The following is a 20,300-nucleotide window of genomic DNA, read 5'->3' on the forward strand; positions in this document are numbered from 1 at the left end:
TGTACTGTAGAAGGAAATAATTTATCTCTACACTTTAGGTTCTAATGTAGAAAAACTCTCCTATAACATGGAGTATGTACTTCCACATATGTCATCATGAAATGACTTCGAGGCTCCAAGATTTGGGAAAGGAAAAGATAAAGGACTTCAAAACCAGAAAATTGTTTCTTACAGGGGTTGAGGTGAATTTCTGGGTTCCAAGGCAGAATCTGAAAGATTCCCTGTTTTGATTTTTGTTTTTTGTTTTTGAGACGGAGTCTTGCTCTGTCGCCCAGGCTGGAGTACAATGGCACACTCTCAGCTCACGCAACCTCTGCCTCCTGGGTTCAAGTAATTCTCCTGCCTCAGCCTCCCAAATAGCTGGGATTACAGATGTGCACCACCACACCTGGCTAGTTTTTGTATTTTTAAGTGGAGACCAGGTTTCACCATGTTGGTCAAGCTGGTCTCGAACCCCTGACCTCGTGATCCACCCGCCTCAGCCTCTCAAAGTACTGGGATTACAGGCGTGAGCCACCATGCCCAGCTAAGACTCCCCGTTTAGGATAAAGATCCCTGCTTTGTTCTTTGGAACTGGGATAATAATTCTGGGAATGCTTTCTACTTTGGGTTGTTTACCACATGCCTAGATTGGAGCTTTCTCTTTAGGACATGTGGATAGGTTCTTTTGTTACATGTCATTTACTCACCTGTCCAGAAAGGTTCCTGCATTTGTCAGATAGCTGTTCCCGTTCCACCTCTCGATACCAGTAAGTATGTGCTTTCTGACACACAGATACCTGCACTGCCCCTAGCATGGGCTTTCCATAGGTGTACCTAACCAAGAAAAGCATGAGGAGTCAGAGTTGGGAAACTCCACTTGAGATCCAACTCTGTTCCCTCAAACACCACTTCTTCCTTCTCACACTCTAGCCTCTGAAAGAAAGCTCTGACAATCCAGGCCACTGCTCATGCCTATAATCCCAGCACTTTGGGAGGTCGAGGCAGGCAGATCACTTGAACCCAAGAGGCAGAGCCAAGATTGCGCCACTGCATTCCAGCCTGGGTGACAGAGCGAGACTTCATCTCAAAAAAAAAAAAAAACGTTCTTGGCAGGGCACAGTGGCTCACGTCTGTAATCCCAGCATTTTGGGAGGCCAAGGAGGGCAGATCATCTGAGGTCAGGAGTTTGAGACCAGCCTGACCAACATGGTGAAATTCCTTTTCTACTAAAAATACGAAAATTAGCCAGGCGTGGTGGTGCGTGCCTGTAATCTCAGCTACTGGGGAGGCTGAGGCAGGAGAATTGCTTGAACCTGGGAGGGAGAGGTTGCAGTGAGCCGAGATCGCGCCACCGCACTCCAGCCTGGGCGACAGAGCAAGACTCCATCTCAAAAATAAAACAAATAAATAATGTTCTTGGATAAGTCATGACTCTGAATTACATAAAATACCCCAAGTTTTGGCCCAGCTGTAATCCCTCTCCCCATGTCACTCCCTCATCATATCTCTTAATGTAGCTTTAATCTCCACCTGATCCCAAGCTTCTGCTCTTACCTACAACAGATTTTGACTAAGAAAGATTCCTGCACCGTTGATAACTCTTTGGGTTCCACCACTTCCACCTTAAACTTCGGCAGCACTGAGGAGAGTAAAAGGAGAAATGGAAAAAGAATTGGAGGAGGTCTCAGATAGGCAGTGAGCAGAGGGGTGTAAACAGTGAGAATTAAATTAATGGATCTAATGGAGGAGGCATTATTTAAGTAGAATGCTCCTGAAATTACTAGCTGGTTTAGCACTGATTCAGAAATGAATAAATAATTATTTCCCAGAGTAGATTTTTACTATACCTTTGCTGATTTTAAGATGAGATTACACCCAATACTTTGGCCTGTCCATTCCCCCACGTACCATATTCCTCCACGCTGAAAGTGCCGAAGGTCTTGTCCTCAGCCACTGCCACAGTATAGGTGCCCAGCATTGCCTCTGGCGCCAGTTGGAAGGAGAGGTCCACAATGCCTCGCTCGGGCACCACTTCCAGCCACTGTGCAATCCTGTTACTGTTTGGATCCTGTCCAGTAGAGAAAGTGCATGATGTGCCTGCCTGTTTGCTTTCCAGTGTGCACCACAGAATGCAGGCAAAGAACCCCACCCATTGTTCATGACCCCTGTGGTCCGTGTCCAGGGAGAGCAGACTGAGTCCTCTAAAGTGTTATCTCCAGTTTTAGAAAGTAGAACTTGGGTTGTCATTTACAAAGAATGTTTACTCTGTTTCTGGTCCCTATTAGGGGACAAGATTGAGGAAATTGACTGTAAGTTACCTAAAACATAAGGAAATCGATTTAATGGAAAAATGGAGGCGATATTGTGGGGAAATCACTCTTTTAGATACTTTCCTTTAAAACACTTCTCACAGGTGATTGTATTGTCAGGTACCTGTTGAGCATGTCTATGGCAAAGGCTATTACCTTAGACTAAGCGGAGTACAGAACCAAGCCTAGTTAAGTCAGCTGGGCACAGAGAAGTTAGAGGAATAGAGAGCGGTGTAGTCATTACAGAGGTTGGCGTCCTGTCTACTGAATTTAGGTGCGAGAGACCAGGAGGGCAGAGGCAAGAGAACAGGCACAGCTTAGGTGGATGTGGGTGCTCAGTGCTGGGCATGTCATGGGGCTCTGGGCCAAGATCTCAGAGTTGCTTCTGTCTTCAAGGTTTAGCCTCAAATTCTCATTCTTCCTCTTCCACAACTGACAGAGAAGAGAAAGAAACTTCCACTTACCTGTAGTTCCACCATGGAGTACTGAAAAGGAAAACCAGATAATGCGGGTTAAAGAAGGTTGATAGCAATAAGGTTGATGAAAGGAAAAGTTCACAAAGAATTCTTCCTTTCTCTCTTGCCCATTACTTCATTCTTCCCTTCTTTCTTTCTTTTTTTTTTTTTTGAGATGGAGTTTCTCTCTTGTTACCCAGGTTGGAGTGCAATGGCGTGATCTCAGCTCACCGCAACCTCCGCCTCCTGGGTTCAGGCAATTCTCCTGCCTCAGCCTCCTGAGTAGCTAGGACTACAGGCATGCACCACCATGCCCAGCTAATTTTTTGTATTTTTAGTAGAGACGGGGTTTCACCATGTTGACCAGGATGGTCTTGATCTCTTGACCTCGTGATCCACCCGCCTCGGCCTCCCAAAGTGCTGGGATTACAGGCGTGAATCAGCGCGCCAAGCCTTATTTTTCCTTTCTAAATGGCTCTTTTGTTCCCTGAAAAGAATAACAATGGGGGCAAAGACTTCTTGGGAAGGAAACAAGGCAGGAGGAGAAGAAAGGGGTGGGCAGGAATCTCAAAGGAATTGCCAGTCTCCAAAAGATTTACAGAACTGGAGGGTCAGAGCAGTCTCAGTGCCCTCTGACTGAGCTCTTGCACAACGAACATGCCCTAAAAGACGTATTAGCACCGAGGGGCTCCTCAATGTTTAAACCTCTTCTTGGTAGCCAACCATCTCCTGGCCTCTTCTTTTACTATCTGAATGCTTGAATGCTTGTGGGCAGGAACCCTACTTTCTTTTTTTTTGAAACAGATTTTCGCTCTTGTTACTGAGGCTGGAGTGCAATGGCGCGATCTCGGCTCACCACAACCTCCGCCTCCCAGGTTCAAGCGATTCTCCTGCCTCAGCCTCCTCAGTAGCTGGGATTACAGGCATGCGCCACCACACCAGGCTAATTTTGTATTTTTGTATTTTTTATTTTTTATGTTTTTTATTTAAGACGGGGTTTCACCATGTTGGTCAGGCTGGTCTTGAACTCCCGACCTCAGGTGATCCACCCACCTTGGCCTCCAAAGTGCTTGGATTACAGGCGTGAGCCACCATGCCCGGCCTTAATTTTGTATTTTTAGTAGAGATGGGGTTTCTCCATGTTAGTCAGGCTGGTCTCAAACTCCCAACCTCAGATAGATGATCCGCCCATCTCCGCCTCCCAAAGTGCTGGGATTACAGGCATGAGCCACCACGCCTGGCCAGGAACCTTTTTTTTTTTTTTTTAAGATGGGGTTTCACCATGATGGCCAGGCTGGTCTTGAACTCCTGACCTCAGGTGATCCACCCACCTCAGCCTCCCAAAGTGCTAGGATTACAGGCGTGAGTCACCACGCCCAGCTTTTTTTTTTTTTTTTTTTTTTTTGTAATAGAGATGAGGTTTCACCATCTTGGCCAGGCTGGTCTTGAACTCCTGACCTCGTGATCCACCCATCTCGGCCTCCCAAAGTGCTGGGATTACAGGCTTAAGCCACCGCGCCCGGCCTAAGAACCTTACTTTCAAGCATTGCAAATAATTATTTTAAAAATTGTTTGAAATAGTTCCACTGGAGAATCATGTATCAGCTTCTTCAAAACAGTAGCTGCTAAATGAATGCTAAAACCATTAAGTTTGTGAGGAATAGGTCACTGAGATTGAAAGCTGGAATTTAGTTATATCGGGAGAGGGGTGCAGAGAGAGTGCAAAAGTATTCAAAAGAGAAGACCAGCTTCGATCTAACTGGGAAAGAATTAAATCAATACAGTGCTTGATTTTTTGATTCTTGGGCCAAGTGCCATGTGATGCCAACCAGTGAAGAAGCTGAACCACTAAATACAAATATCAGCCTTGATATTAGGGATAATGGCAATTCTTCAAGAAAAGCCAAAAAACAAGGAGAGATAAGGATGAAGATGAGCTAGGACTTCCACAAACCTGGGCTATATAAACATCAGGAGAAGAATATCACTAAGATCGACATCGAGGGCTGGGAGCGGTGGCTCACACCTGTAATCCCAGCACTTTGGGAGGCCAAGGCGGGCAGATCACGAGGTCAAGAGTTCGAGACCAGGCTGGCCAATATGGAGAAACCTCATCTCTACTTAAAATACAAAAAATTAGCTGGGTGTGGTGGCAGGTGCCTGTAATCCCAACTGCTCAGGAGACTGAGGCAGGAGAATCGCTTGAACCCAGGAGGCGGAGATTGCAGTGAGCCGAGATTGTGCCATTGCACTCCAGCCCGGGTGACACAGTGAGATTCTGTCTCAAAAAAAAAAAAAAAAAAAAAAAGATTGATATAGATGTCCGTAAAATTCAAACAAAACAAAACAAAACAAAAACAAAAAAAACCCTTCTTTAGGCCAGACACGGTGGCTCACACCTGTAATCCCAGCATTTTGAGAGGCTGAGGCAAGCGGGTCACCTAATGTCAGGAGTTTGAGACCAGCCTGGCCAACACAGTGAAACCCCATCTCTACTGAAAATACAAAAATTAGCCAGACATGGTGGAACATGCCTGTAACCCCAGCTACTACGGAGGCTGAGGCAGGAGAATCGCTTGAACCCAGGAGGCGGAGGTTGGAGTGAGCTGAGATCCCCTCACTGCACTCCAACCTGGGCAATGCAGTGAAACTCTATCTCAAAAAAAAAAAAAGGAAAGTAGCATTTTTGACTGGAAGTTGCCTGGAGTTTCTGAATAACTGGGTGTAGCAATCAAGTTAGACAGGGGCAGTTAATATCAGGCTTACTTTACTTGTTTGGGGATAAAATATTGTGCTGTGTAAATGAAACCGCCCTTGCAAAATTAAAACTGAGGAAATTATGACAGTGAAAGAAATCAGACCTAACCTACTCAATCTTGCTTCTAAGTGGTTCTAAGAGGGGTCCACTCATAGCCCCACTACGCCCCCTGTCAGCAAGAAGAAGCCAGAGTAATCAACAGCCTTTTCCCATCTTTATAGCCCACATTTTAAGATTAAGATGTTATAAAACCCAAAGGGAGGGACTGAAGCCACCCTAGCAAAATTATAACTGAGGAAATCATGGCAAAGTGAAAGAAGTTAGACCTAACTGACTCCATCTTGCTTCTAACCCTTAAGCTGTCCTTGTTCATTCCTGGGCATACGACAAACTAACTTTGGGAAGGAATTCAGTTCATGGTTTGACTCTGAAACAAAATGGGTAATAGCCCTTTCCCAAAAAGACCCCCTTCGTGCCTGGGGACCAGTCTGCCTTTGCAGGACTAACAGATTAGATATAAAATTAGAAATTACAGTTTAGAGTCATGTAACCTCCGGCTCTAGAAGTCTGAACCTCCTCAAATTGCTCCTGGGGATAACATCACTATTGTAAAACCTAAGATCAGTGCTTGAGATATTTTGCAGACCCTGCACTTGATGGATAAGCTGACACCACCCAGACCAGTAATCTGGCTTAACCAGTTTATCCTACCCAGGAACAGAAAACAGCAAGAAAACCTCACTTTGACCCTCTATGGTTCCGTCTCCAATCAGCACTTCCTACTTCCCAAGCCCCTACTCACCACATTATCTTTAAAAGCTCTGATTTCTGAATACTCAGGGAGACTAATTTGAGTAACAATAAAACTCCAGTCTCCCACACAGCCAGCTCTGCATGAATTATTCTTTCTTCATTGCAATTCCCTTGTCTTGATAAATCGGCTCTGTCTAAGCAGTAGGCAAGGTGAACCCACTGAGCGGGTTACATAAACACAATTTTTATCCTCAGTTTCTTGGTAATATTCCTTTTGTTAATCTCAATGTTTCAACTGAATCTGGAGGGAGGGCCTGGCTAGAGAAACGGAGTGAGGAGGAAGGAGTTATTTTACAAGAGAAAGAGAGCCTACCTATGGAAATCAGAACACCTGGAAGTAATCCTGCATCCCTGGAGCAAAGGAAAGGTAACCCAACAGGGGTCGTTAATGAGATCAACCCTGAGAGTAAGTGAGTCTAAAACAGTGCTGGCTGTGGACGCATTTTGAACCTAGCATGTCCTTGTTGCAGCTGTAGAGAAAACAGTCTGTAAAGAAATAAGTACTCAGGCCAGGTGCGGTGGCTCAGGCCTGTAATCCCAGCACTTTGGGAGCCCGAAGCGAGGGAGGCTAGGAGTTCAAGACTAGCCTGGGCAACAAGTGAGACCCCTCCCTCAATCTCTACAAAAAATAAAATAATTAGGCAGGAGTGGTAGTGCACACCTATGATGCCAGCTACTGGGGAGACTGAGGTGGGAAGATCACTTGAGCCCAGGGGGCCAAAGCTTCAGTGAGCCATGACTGTGCACTGCACTCCAGCCTAGGTGACAGAATGAGACCTTGTCTTAAAATTTAAAAAAAAAGAAAAAGGTGGTGGAGGGGGTGGTAAGAAATAAATACTCAACATTATACAGTCACCTGCCAAAGAAGATCTACAAGTGATGGGAAGGAGGAGTTAAAAGGAAATCTAAATTGGGAAAGAGAGAAGCATCTAGGGCATTACTAATCAGTAAAAATAACTTCCCTGCACATAGGGAAAGGAAACAGCAGGTCTGAGAACATGAAGATGGAAAATGGAAATCATGCCTTCCCTATGTTTATCTCGAAAAGTTTCATTTGAATACATGGGCTGTGACAGACGGAAGAGGAAGGAAGCAGGGGTGTCCGGGAGGTCAGTGTCTCAGAAGCATGTAGAAATGACATGTGTTCCAACTTGAGATCACACCTATTAAAAGGCTTATGATTCTAGGGATGGGGAGTCCAAGGAAAAGCCAAGTATTCCCAAAATGTTGCTACATTTGAACCCTTGGCATAGATTTATTTAATGTTGCCTTAAGAGAAATTACCTACTTTATAAATTATTTTGCCTCATAGAAACTAGTGGAAGCAGACATTCTCCTTTATCTCTTAAAAAAAATTTTTTTTTTAAAATAAAGATGGGTTCTCACTTTGTTGCCCAGGCTGGTCTTGAACTCTTGGCTTCAAGCAATCTCTCCACCTCAGCCTCCCAAACTGTTGGGATTATGAACATGAACCACCACACTTGGCCTTACTTAGTATTTGAATTGCAAAGTCACTTGTCAGTCCTGAAGAGAAGGTCTTGAAGTTTGTGAAAACTCTTAAAAATGACAGAGGGCCGGGCGTGGTAGCTCTTGCCTGTAATCCTAGCACTTTGGGAGCCCGAGATGGGTGGATCACTTGAAGTCAGGAGTTTGAGACCAGCCTGGCCAACATGGTGAAACCCTGTCTTTACTAAAAATACAAAAATTAGCCAGGTGTGGTGGCAGGTACCTGTAATCCCAGCTACTTGGGAGGCTGAGGCAGGAGAATCGCTTGAACCCAGGAGGTGGAGGTTGTAGTAAGCCAAGGTTATGCCATTGCACACCAGCCTGGGTGACAGAGCAAGACTCTGTCTCAAAATAAATAAATAAATAAAATGACCAGGAGTGTAACCATCTCTCAGGAACCTGATGTATAGATACTAGAGCTGAGAACTGGTCACCTCTGCTTATTCCTAGGCTGATTTAGGGTAGCTCCCTGAGGCTAGTCCAGCACTTCCAGTCCCACACACAGCAGTCCCAACCCAGAGGGCCTCGCTTCGTCACACCCATGCAAGGAGGACTTCTGCCCTTGCAGAGAATCTCTTATCCTTTTCCCTATTCTCTCGCAGTCTGCACCACTCCTTTTCCTCCTCCCTACTCACCTTGTCATTCACTGGAACAAAGTTGCTGTCCAGGGTGACAATGCGGAAATACACTGGAAGGGAACAGACATCATTAGCAAAGGGGCTTTTTCCTAGCTTGATTTTTATTTATTTATTTGTTTTTTGAGATGGAGTTTCACTGTTGTTACCCAGGCTGGAGTGCAATGGCGCGATCTCGGCTCACCGCAACCTCCGCCTCCTGGGTTCAAGCAATTCTCCTGCCTCAGCCTCCCGAGTAGCTGGGATTACAGGCGTGCGCCACCATGCCCAGCTATTTTTTGTATTTTTTTAGTACAGACGGGGTTTCACCTTGTTGACCAGGATAGTCTCGATTTCTTGACCTCGTGATCCACCCGCCTCAGCCTCCCAAAGTGCTGGGATTATAGGCGTGAGCCACCGCGCCCGACCCTTTTTTTTTTTTTTTTGAGACAGAGTCTCACTCTGTCACCCAGGTTGGAGTGCAGTGGTACAACCATGGCTCACTGCAGCCTCAAACTCCTGGGCTCAAGTGATTCTCCCACCCCAGCCTCCGGAATAGCTGGGAACACTGGCAGGTGCCACCACACCCAGCTAATTTTTATATTTTTGATAGAGACGGGGTTTCACCATGTTGGCCAGGCTGGTCTCAAACTCCTGACCTCAGGTGATCCACCTGCCTCGGCCTCCCAAAGTGCTGGGATTACAGGCGTGAACCACCACGCCCGGCCTTCTGCTCAGAGTCTTTCCTCCATCCCTCTTCCTTCCTTACACATGCTCTGAGTCAGCAAAATCCCAACAGGTTCTACTTTTTCACAAAACTAACTCTGAGAGTGGGGCAAAGCCCAAACACAGACCTGGAGCTCAGGAGGCTGGGCAAGAGGTGGAACAGAATCCTCCATTGACCACCCTCCTCATCCCCATAGGAACACCAAACTGAACAACTGTCCACACAAAACAGCACCATCATAAGAACCAAAAATCAGTTGAGTGATCACAGTTCCTGGTTTGAACTTCATATCACTGCAAGAGGCGCTGAAGAGGGTAGGAAAGACACACTTGAATCACTGACACAGCCTGCCCCATCCCCCAGCAGTGACTGTGTGGTACAGAGACAGAATCTATGAACTTGAGGGAGGGGGACCACAGTGACTGTGGGACTTTGCATCAGAACGCAGTGCTGCCCAATCACAGGGGAAAGCGCCCAGGGCAGAACTCAGCCAGCGCCCGTAGAGGGAGCATTTAGACCAGCCTTAGCCAGGGGTGAATCGCCCATCCCATTGGATGGAAGCTGAGTTCCGGTTAGGCCCTGGGGCTCTGAATAGTCAGCAGTGATAGCTGGGCGGTACGTGTCAAGGGCTTTGGGTGAGACTCAGAGACATGCTGGCTTCTAGTGACTCAGCACATTCTCGGCTGTGGTGACTATGAGGAGAGACTCCTTCCACTTGAGAAAAGGAGAGGGAAGAGTCAAGGGGACTTTGTCTTGCAGCTTAGGTACCAGCTCAGCCACAGTGGGTCGAGCACCAAGCATGCCCTTGGGGTCCCCAGTTACAGGCCATGGCTCTTAGATGGCATTTCTGGACCTGCTGTTTGTCAGAGGAGAGCTCACTGCCCTGAAAAGAGAATCCCAGGCCAGGCACCACTGACCACAAGCTGACCAAGAGTCCTCAGGTCTCGAGCGAACACTGGCAGTATCCAGCCAGTACTCACTGTGGCCTGGTATAGTGGTAGCCACAGGGAGAGACTCCTCTGTCTGTGGAAAGAAGGAAGTGTGGGAAGGACTTTGTCCTGTGGCTTGGGTGCCACCTCAGCTACAGTAAAACACAACACCAGGTAGATTCCTAAGGTTTCTGACTCCAGGCCCTGGCTGGCAGATAACATCTCTAGACCTGCCCAGGGTCAAGGGGAAGTCACCACCCTGAAGGGAAGGACACAAACCTGGCTGACTTCGACATCTGCTGACTTTAGAGTTCTAGGCCCTTGAGCAAACATAGGCAGTAGCCAGGTACTAGTTACCACAGGCCTTGGGTGAGACCTGGTACAGTGCTGGCTTGTCCCAGTGGTGGTGGCCACAGGGGTGCTTGTGTCATCACTCTCTCAGCTCCAGGCAGCTCAGCACAAAGAGAGAGACTGTTTTGGAGAAAGTAAGGGAAGGGAACAATAGTCTCCACCTGGTAATGTGGAATTCTTCCAGATCTTATCCAAGACCATCAAAGAGGTACCTTTATTAGCCTTCAAGAGCCACAGAGATACTGGATATGGGGTCTCCTTAATGAAGATACACTGCAGAGTCCAAAAACTTAGATTCCAATACCCAAGTCCCTTCAAATACCTGGAAAGCCTACCCAAGAAGGACAGGTACAAAGAAGCCCAGACTGCAAAGACTACAATAAATATCTAACACTTCAATAACCAGACACCAATGAACATCCACATCAAGACCATCCTGGAAAACATTATCTCACCAAATGAATTAAATAAGGCACCAGCAACCAATCTTAAAGAAACAAAGATACATGGTCTTTCAGATCGAGAATTCAAAATCTCTGTTTTAAGGAAACTCAACAAAATTCTAGGTAACACAGAGAAGGAATTCAGAATCCTTCTAAGTAAATTCAACGAAGAGATTGAATAATATTGAAAAATCAAGCAGAGGGCCGGGCGTGGTGGCTTACGCCTGTAATCCAAACACTTTGGAGGCCAAGGCAGGCGGATCACCTGAGGTTGGGAGTTCAAGACCAGCCTGACCAACATGGTGAAACCCCCTCTGTAAAAAGAAAAAAGAAAAAAAAAAAGAAAAATCAAGCAGAAATTCTGGAGCTGGAAAAATCAATTAACATATTGACAAGTGTATTAAAATGTCTTAACAGTATAATAGATCATGTAGAAGAAAGAATTAGTGAGCTCGAAGAGAGGCTTTTTAGAAATACACAGTCAGGCTGGGTGTGGTGGCTCACACCTGTAATCCCACCACCTTGGGAGACCAGGGTGGGCAGATCACCTGAAGTCAGGAGTTTAATACCAACATGGCCAATATGGTCAAACCCTGTCTCTACTAAAAATACAAAAATTCGCCAGGCCATAGTGGCATGTGCCTGTAATCCCAGCTACTCAGGAGGCTAATGCAGGAGAATCAATTGAACCCGGGAGGCAGAGATTGCAGTGAGCTGAGATCACACCACTGTACTCCAGCCTGAGAGACAGAGGGAGACCCTGTCTCAAAAAAAAAAAAAAAAAAGACCATCATGGCCAAGATGGTGAAACCCCGTCTCTACTAAAAATACAAAAATTAGGCTGACTGTGGTGCCTCATGCCTGTAATTCCAGCACTTTGAGGGGCCGAGGTAGCTGGATCATCTGAGGTCAGGAGTTTGAAACCAGCCTGGACAATGTGGTAAAACCCCCTCTCTACTAAAATACAATAATTAGCTGGGCATGGTGGTGGATGCCTGTAATCCCAGCTACTTGGGAGGCTGGGGCAGGAGAATCACGTGAACCTAAGAGACAGAGGTTATAGTGAGCTGAGATTGTGCCACTGCGTTCCATCCTGGATGATAGAGTGAAACTCCATCTCAAAACAAACAAACAAATAAAAATACCCAGTCAAGGGAGAAAAAAGAATAAAGCATGCCCACAATATCTAAAAACATGGCCTCAAAAGGGCAAATCTAAGAGGTATTGACTTTAAAGAGGAGGGAGAGAGAGAGAATGAGATGGGAAGTTTATTCAAAGTGAAAATAACAGAGAACTTTCCAAACCTAGAGAAAGTTATTATTGTTGTTGTTATTATTATTATTATTATTTGAGACAGGCTCGCTCTGTTGCCCAGGCTGGAGTGCAATAGCGTGATCTTAGCTCACTGCAACCTCTGCCTCTCGGATTCAAGCAATTCTCCTGCCTCAGCCTCCCAAATATCTGGTATTACAGGCACCTGCCACCACGCCCAGCTAATTTTGTATTTTTAGTAGAGACTGGGTTTTGCCATGTTGGCCAGGCTGGTCTCCAACTACTCACTTCAGGTGATCTGCCTGCCTTGGCCTCCCAAACTGGGATTACAAGTGTGAGCCACCAAGCCTAGCAGAGAAAGATATCAATATTAAGTAAAAGATTATAGAGCACCAAGCAGATTTAACCCAAATAAGTCAACCTCAAAACATTTAATAATCAAACTCCCAAACATCAAGGATTAAAAAAAAAAAATCCTAAAGCAGCAAAAGGACAGGCACAGTGGCTTATGTGTGTTATACCAGCACTTTGGGAGGCCGAGGCGGGCAGATCACTTGAGGTCAGGAGTTGGAGACCAGCCTGGCCAGCATGGAGAAACTCCATCTCTAGTAAAAACACAAAATTTTCCAGGCATGGTGGTAATCCCAGCTACTCTGAAGGCTGAAGCAGAAGAATCACTGGAACCCAGAAGGCAGAGGTTGCAGTGAGCCAAGATCCCACCACTGCAATCCAGAGCCTGGGCAACAAAGGAAGACTCTGTCTCAAAAATAAAATTCAATAGCATTTCTATATGCCAACAGGGAACAATCTGAAAAAGAAATCAAGAAAGATAATCCCATTTACAATAGCTATAAATAACATAAAATACCTAGGAATAAACTTTACCAAAGAAGTGAAAGATCTCAACAATAAAAACTACAAAATATTGATGAAAAAAATTGAAGAGCAGGCCAGGCGCGGTGGCCCACGCCTATAATCCCAACACTTTGGGAGGCTGAGGCGGGTGGATCACGAGGTCAAGAGATCGAGACCATCCTGGTCAACAAGGTGAAACCCTGTCTCTACTAAAAATACAAAAATTAGCTGGGCATGGTGGCGCATGCCTGTAATCCCAGCTACTCAGGAGGCTGAGGCAGGAGAATTGCCTGAACCCAGGAGGCAGAGGTTGCAGTGAGCCGAGATTGCGCCATTGCACTCCAGTCTGGGTAACAAGAGCAAAACTCCATCTCAAAAAAAAAAAAAAAAAAGAAAAAAAAATTGAAGAGGACACACAAAAAACGAAAAGAGATTTCATGTTTTTGGATTGGAAGAATTGATATTGTTAAAATTCCATACTACCTAAGACAATCTACAGATTGAATGCAATTCCTATCAGAATACCAATGACATTCTCCACAGAAATTCTACAGCCTAAATTTTAAGATTTCTGTAAGAAACAATCCTAAAATCTATATGGAACCACAAAAGACCTAGAATAGCCAAATCTATTCTGAACAAAAAGAACAAAACTGGAGGAATCACGTTACATAACTTCAAATTATACAACAAAGCTATAGTAACCAAAACAGCATAGTATGGCATAAAAACAGATACACAGACCAATGGAGCAGAATAGAGAACTCAGAAACAAATCCACACGTCTACAGTGAACTCATTTTTGACAGAGGTGACAAGAGCATACATGGGGAAAGGACAGACTCTTCAAAAAGTCATGCTGGAAAAACTGGATATCCATATGCAGAAGAATGAAACTAGACCCCCATCTCTCTCCACATAGAAAAATGAAGTCAAAATGGATTAAAGATTTAAATATGGTCCCTTAATCTATGAAAATATTATACTATAAGAAAACCTTGGGGAAACTCTCCAGGACACTGGTCTGGGCAAAGATTTCTTGAGTAATACCCAACAAGCACAGGAAACCAAAGCAAAAATGGACAAAGGAGATCACGTCAAGTTAAAAAGCTTCTGTACAGCAAAGGAAACAACAAAGAGACAACCTACAAAATGAAAGAAAATATTTGCTAACTCCCCATCTGAAAAGGGATTAATAACCAGAATACATAGGAGCTCAAACAACTCTATAGGAAAACATCCAGTAATCAGATTAAAGAATGGGCAAAAAGATCTGAACAGACATTTCTTAAAGAAGATATACAAATGGCAAGCAGGTATATAAAAAGGGTGCTCAAGGCTGGGCGTGGTGGTTCATGCCTGTAATCCCAGCACTTTGGGAGGCCAAGGCGGGTGGATCACGAGGTCAAGAGATCGAGACCATCCTGGTCAACATGGTGAAACCCCGTCTCTACTAAAAACACAAAAAATTAGCTGGGCACAGTGGCATGTGCCTGTAATCCCAGCTACTCAGGAGGCTGAGGCAGAAGAATTGCTTGAACCCAGGAGGCAGAGGTTGCGGTGAGCCGAGATCGCGCCATTGCACTCCAGCCTGGGTAACAAGAGCGAAACTCCGTCTCAAAAAAAAAATTAAAACAATTGAACTCATGGAGACAGAGAATAGAATGATAATTTTAAGGTGTGTGGAAAAAATAAGGGAAAAGGAGAAAAATTTCTTTTAAAAAGAGAGAGAACAGAATGATGGTTACTAGTTGCTGGGAAGAGTAGTAGTGGGCAGGGTGAGAGGTGGGATTGGGAATGGTTAATGGGAACAAAAATATAGTTACATAGAATGAATAAAATCTCGGGATCTAGTAGTTTTTAGCACAACAGGGTGACTACAGTCAATAATAATTTATTGCACATTTAAAAATTACTGAGAGAGGCCGGGCGCAGTGGCTCACGTCTGTAATCCCAGCACTTTGGGAGGCCGAGGCGAGCGGATCACGAGGTCGAGATCAAGACCATCCTGGCCAACATGGTAAAACCCCGTCTCTATCAAAAATACAACAATTAGCTGGACATGGTGGCGTGCACCTGTAGTCCCAGTTACTCAGGAGACTGAGGCAGGAGAATCGCTTGAACCTAGGAGGTGGAGGTTGCAGTGAGCCGAGATCGCGCCACTGCACTCCAGCCTGGTGACAGAGGAAGATTCCATCTCAAAATAAAAAAAAAATTACTCAGAGAGTATAATTGGATTGTTTGTAATACAAGAAAATAATAAATGCTTGAGGTGATGGATACCCTGATGTGATGATCGTACATCGCATGTGTGTATCAAAATATCTTATCTACTCCATAAATATATATACACCAGCCATGTACCCACACAAATTTTAAATTAAAAAAAAAAAACCCAAACAGTTTCTCTTCAGGGCGCCTGATTTCTAAATCTCAGAATGAAGTGCCCCTATAAGGAAGAATGAACAAATACCAAAAAAACAGAAAAACAAAAAAACAGGCGCTCAAGCCAAATGCCCTCAGTGTTTTCTTAGCCATGTACAAGCAGATTGTTGTACGGCCCAGCAACTCAATTATACTTTCCAAATTCTATTCCAGTTGAAATGCGTACTTTTGTTTTAGATACACACACACAGTAGCAAACCCCACCTACTTCTCTTGTTTGCATAGCACGGCATGTATTCAACACTCATAACACTTAATCCCCTCGGATTTTCCTCTCTTCTGCACTCCTTGTTTCCTAAGCCTGCCATAAACCACAAATCCCCTCTACCCCTGTGCACCGCGGTTTCCCCCTCTTTTCATTCTAACTCCAAATAGGTGCCTCTTACCTTGCTGCCCTGGGTTGTAGATGGGTCTGTCAGTCTGTACAAAGGTGCCACTCCCCTGCCTCTGAATTAGAACCTTTTTCTTCTCCTCAAAGCTGATGCTATTTCCAACTCCGGACACCCGGATTGTGGCCACTTCTTCTGTGCCACCAGCAGGAGGTGGTACCTGGCCAAGAAAGGGGACCTCTGGGGAGGAGTAAGGGACCCGGGGAACAGAATCAGCTGCTCTCAACCCAACAGGGAGTAAAAGGAAAGAGCTGAGTTAGAAGAGGGTAGCAAGGATAGAGACATGAGACAAATTACTAGGAAAAAGAATTAACGTCAGGCAGGAACTAAAGGGAGAAATCCAAGGTCAAGAAAATTGTGGGTGAGTTATAGCCAGGAATTGAATTTAAGTTGAGAAAAGATAGGTTTAGAGGCTGTGGAAAAAGATGCCAGAAATTATACCTAAAGTTAGATTATAGTGAGCCTAGGGAGGAGTAAGGGATTCAAGATAAGGCTGAGTCTGTGCTTACGAGAAAGGAGATGCAATGTAAGTGCCTCTTCTTCAATCCAGAGTGTTCTAGCAACTTCTGGGTCTTGTCTTTGGTCTCCAGAGTAACCGTGAATTTAACATCGTAGTACCCAGGGCTCAGATCCAAACAAACCTTCTGAACGGAGGGGAAGTTAAGCTGGGCTGGTAATGTCACCAGGTAGTTTCTATTAAAGGAACAGAAAGATTTAGAGCAATAAGGAGTCATTCACTCGAGGAAAAATTAAGCACTCTCCTAAGTGCTCAGCATGTAGCAGTGAATTAGACCAAGCCCCTGCCTTCCTTATTCACCTCATTTTCTACAAGAAGCAGATAAGCAACAACTCAGTTCACAGCCTTAAACCACCACCACCAGGAGGCCCTCACCCAGAACATATGCCTAACACACCAAGGAGGAAATTAGGTCTATTTCAGAAAACAGGAGGCCAGGCGTGGTGGCTCATGCCTGTAATCCCAGCACTCTGGGAGGCCGAGGCAGGTGGATCACCTGAGGTCAGGAGTTTGAGACCAGCCTGGCCAACATGGTGAAACCCCATCTCTACCAAAAATATAAAAATCAGCTGGGCCTGGTGGCACATGCCTGGAATCCTAGCTACTTGGGAGACTGAGGCAGTAGAATCCCTTGAACCAGGGGGTCGGAGGTTGCAGTGAGCCGAAATTGCACCACTGCACTCCAGCCTGGTGACCGAGCAAGACTTCATCTCAAAAGAAAAAAAAAAAACCAAAACAAAACAAGCAAAAACAAAAACAAACAGGATACATTTTAATATTCATCTTTTTTTTTTTTTTTGTATTTTTAGTAGAGATGGGGTTTCACCATATTGGCCAGTCTGGTCTTGAACTTCTGACCTCACGATCCACCTGCCTCAGACTCCTAAAGTGCTGGGATTACAGGTGTGAACCACCATGCTTGGCCATATTTAGCTTTTTTAAAGCTTTCTCTTCATGCCTCAGCCTTCCTCTCTTGGTAAAGGATCAATGGAACCAAAGAGGAGAAAAAAGGAGGAGGAAATTAAGATAAACCAAAGTTTATCTCCCCATCTCCATATAAATGTTTGAGGAAGTTAGGCAAAGAAGCCTCTGCCCTGAAGCATTTCTGACACCAAGCACTCACCGGAGTTCTTCTGCAATGGCTGGCGATAGGGCCAACATTCCTAGAAGGAGCTGAGCCCACATCTTTGTGTGTGAGACAGATTTTCCAGGGTCAGGGGCCAGATATCTGCTCTGTGTAGCTTTATATACTAACCCCAGGTAGGGTGTGCAGCAATGACTGATGCTGTAGTCAATCACCTCCTGGCACTTTGGATTAGGTGGTGGACCAGGGCAGGGCCACTATTCACTTCTTTAAAGTTGTTTCTCCCTGGAACATTCATACTGGTTCAGCCAGTTTTGGCGGAAAACCAGAGCTGAGTATTCATAATGGTAAAACTCTTGGAACATATTTTGAACTCCTCCCTTTTTTCTGGTTTCATTCCAAATTCCTATTCTTATTTGATGTCCTTATTTTCTTTTATTATTAAATTAAGGTGTAGTTGGGAACATAGGTAGGAGAACAGTATCAATAGAAAAGCAGTAAATGTGGCCGGGCGTGGTGGCTCACGCCTGTAATCCCAGTACTTTGGGAGGCCAAAGTGGGCGGATCATGAGGTCAGGAGTTGAAGACCAGCCTGGCCAACACAGTGAAACCCATCTTTACTAAAAATACAAAAAAGAAAAATTAGCCAGGCGTGGTGGTGGGTGCCTGTAGTCCCAGCTACTTGGGAGGCTGAGACAGGAGAAAATGGAGGTTGATGGTGGAGGTTGCAGTGAACTGAGATTGCACCACTGCACTCCAGCCTGGGCAACACAGCGAGACTGTCTCAGAAAAAAAAAAAAAGAAGAAGAAGAAAAGCAATAAACTTCTATCGAATTGGGAATTTAAAAAAATTGATACTACTCAGTATTGTTGTGACTATATGGAAACAGAGACACATATAGTCCTAGAGAAAATAGAATGTGGATAACCTTTCTCATGGCAATTTTGCAATACACATCAAAGCCTTTAAGATTTGCATATTCTTTGACTCAGCAACTCCTAGTCCGGAAATGTTTCTTAATGAGGAGAAAAAGGACAGCATGCATGTATGCAAAAATGTATCTACATTGAGTTTCTTCACACTGTTCTTTCTTTTTTTCTTTTCTTTCTTTCTTTATTTTCTATTTTTATTTTTTTGAGATAGAGTCTTGCTTCGTCACTGAGGCTGGAGTGCAGTGGCATAATCTTAGCCCACTGCCACCTTGACCTCCTGGACTCAAGAGATCCTCCCACATCAGTCCTGGACCACAGGCTGGGTAGCTGAGACCACAGGTGGGCTCCAACTCTCCTGGCTAATTTTTTTGTATTTTTAATAGAAATGAGATTTCACCATGTTGCCCAGGCTAGTCTCGAACTCCTGAGTTTCAATGACCACCTCAGCCTCTCAAAGTGCTGGGATTATAGGCATGAGCCACCATACCAGGCTCACTGTGTCTTTATATTTTAGGTGACTTCTAAGTATTACGATGGTAATACTTATATTTTATACTAAAATATAAATTAGTCTAAGTGTGGTGGCTCACGCCTATAGTCCCAGCATTTTGGGAGGCAGAAGCTGGAGGATTGCTTGAGCCCAAGAGTTGGAGACCAGCCTGGGTATGAGACCCCGTCTTGTAACCACCCAATGGATTTGCCTTGCCTGCTGCCTAGACATAGCTGATTTATCAAGACAGGGGAATTGAAATAGTGAAAGAGTAATTCACACAGAGCTGGCTGCGCGGAAGACTGGAGTTTTATTGTTACTCAACTCAATCTCCTTGAGCATTCAGGGATTAGAGTTTTTAAGATAATTTGCTTGGGAAGTGGGGCGTGCTGCTTGGTCAGGTTGAAGATGGAATCATAGAGTGTCAAAGTTAGGTTTTCTTAAAGTCTTTTGTTCCTGGGTGCGATGGCAGAACTGGCTGGGCTAGATTATTGGTCTGTGTGGTGTCAACTGATCCATTGAGTTCAGCGTCTGCAAAATAACTCAATTACTGATCTTAGGTTTTACAACAGTGTTGTTATTCCCAGGAGCAATTTGGGGAGGTTCAGACTCTTGGAGCCAGAGGCTGCACAACCCGCAAACTGTAACTTCTAATCTTGTAGCTAATTTGTGAGTCCTGCAAAGACAGATTGGACCCCAGGTAAGAAGGGAGTCTTTTCAGGAAAGAGATGTTATCAATTTTGTTTCAGAGTCAAACCATGAACTGAATTTCTTCCCAAAGTTAGTTTAGCCTACACCCAGGACTAAACAAGGACAGCTTAAGGGTTAGAAGCAAGATGGAGTCAGTTAGGTCTGATTTCTTTCACTGTCACAATTTCCTCAGTTATAACTTTGCAAAGGCAGTTTCAATATATGCAAAACATTTCTTTATTTTTATTTTTATTTTTTTTCAAGACAAGTTTTCACCATGTTGGTTAAGCTGGTCTTGAACTCCCGACCTCAGGTGATCCACCTGCCTTTGTCTCCAAAGTGCTTGGATTTCAGGTGTGAGCCACCATGCCCGGCCTTTATTATATTTTTTAAATAAAAGATGGGGTTTCACCATGATGGCCAGGATGATCTTAAACTCCTGACCTCAGGTGATCCACCCACCTCGGCCTCCCAAAGTGCTAGAATTACAGGCGTGAGCCATAGTGCCCGGCCAAAACATTTCTTTAAAATTAGCTGGGTGTGGTGGTGCATGCCTGTAGTTTCAGCTACTCTGGAGGCTGAGATGGTAGGATTACTTCAGCCGAGGGGTTCAAGGCTGCAGTGAGCCATGATTACACCACTGCACTCCAGCCTGGGCAACAGTGAGATGGTGAGAACTTGTAAAACAAAATAAAATAAAATAGCGAGGATGCTCTCTGGGACCAATGACCAACCTAT

General features: G+C 44.8%; 1 protein-coding gene across 1 annotated transcript in view; it reads right to left on the reverse strand.

The window, feature by feature from the left end:
- Window positions 1-17,550, reverse strand: part of A2ML1 (alpha-2-macroglobulin like 1) — a 57,997-nt gene extending 40,447 nt beyond the window's left edge. Inside the window, exons 1-8 of the mRNA XM_064376743.1 lie at window positions 17,489-17,550; window positions 16,358-16,541; window positions 15,846-16,008; window positions 8,459-8,511; window positions 2,756-2,776; window positions 1,891-2,050; window positions 1,537-1,621; window positions 690-816 (exon numbers count right to left, since the gene is read on the reverse strand). Coding sequence (XP_064232813.1) covers window positions 690-816; window positions 1,537-1,621; window positions 1,891-2,050; window positions 2,756-2,776; window positions 8,459-8,511; window positions 15,846-16,008; window positions 16,358-16,541; window positions 17,489-17,550 — 855 coding nt within the window. The remainder of the gene's footprint in view (window positions 1-689; window positions 817-1,536; window positions 1,622-1,890; window positions 2,051-2,755; window positions 2,777-8,458; window positions 8,512-15,845; window positions 16,009-16,357; window positions 16,542-17,488) is intronic.
- Between the last annotated feature and the right edge of the window lie 2,750 nt (window positions 17,551-20,300).

The sequence above is a fragment of the Aotus nancymaae genome, unplaced genomic scaffold (assembly GCF_030222135.1).
Source record: "Aotus nancymaae isolate 86718 unplaced genomic scaffold, 86718_ANA_hifiasm-v0.15.2.pri h1tg000016l, whole genome shotgun sequence".
Classification (NCBI taxonomy): Eukaryota; Metazoa; Chordata; class Mammalia; order Primates; family Aotidae; genus Aotus; species Aotus nancymaae.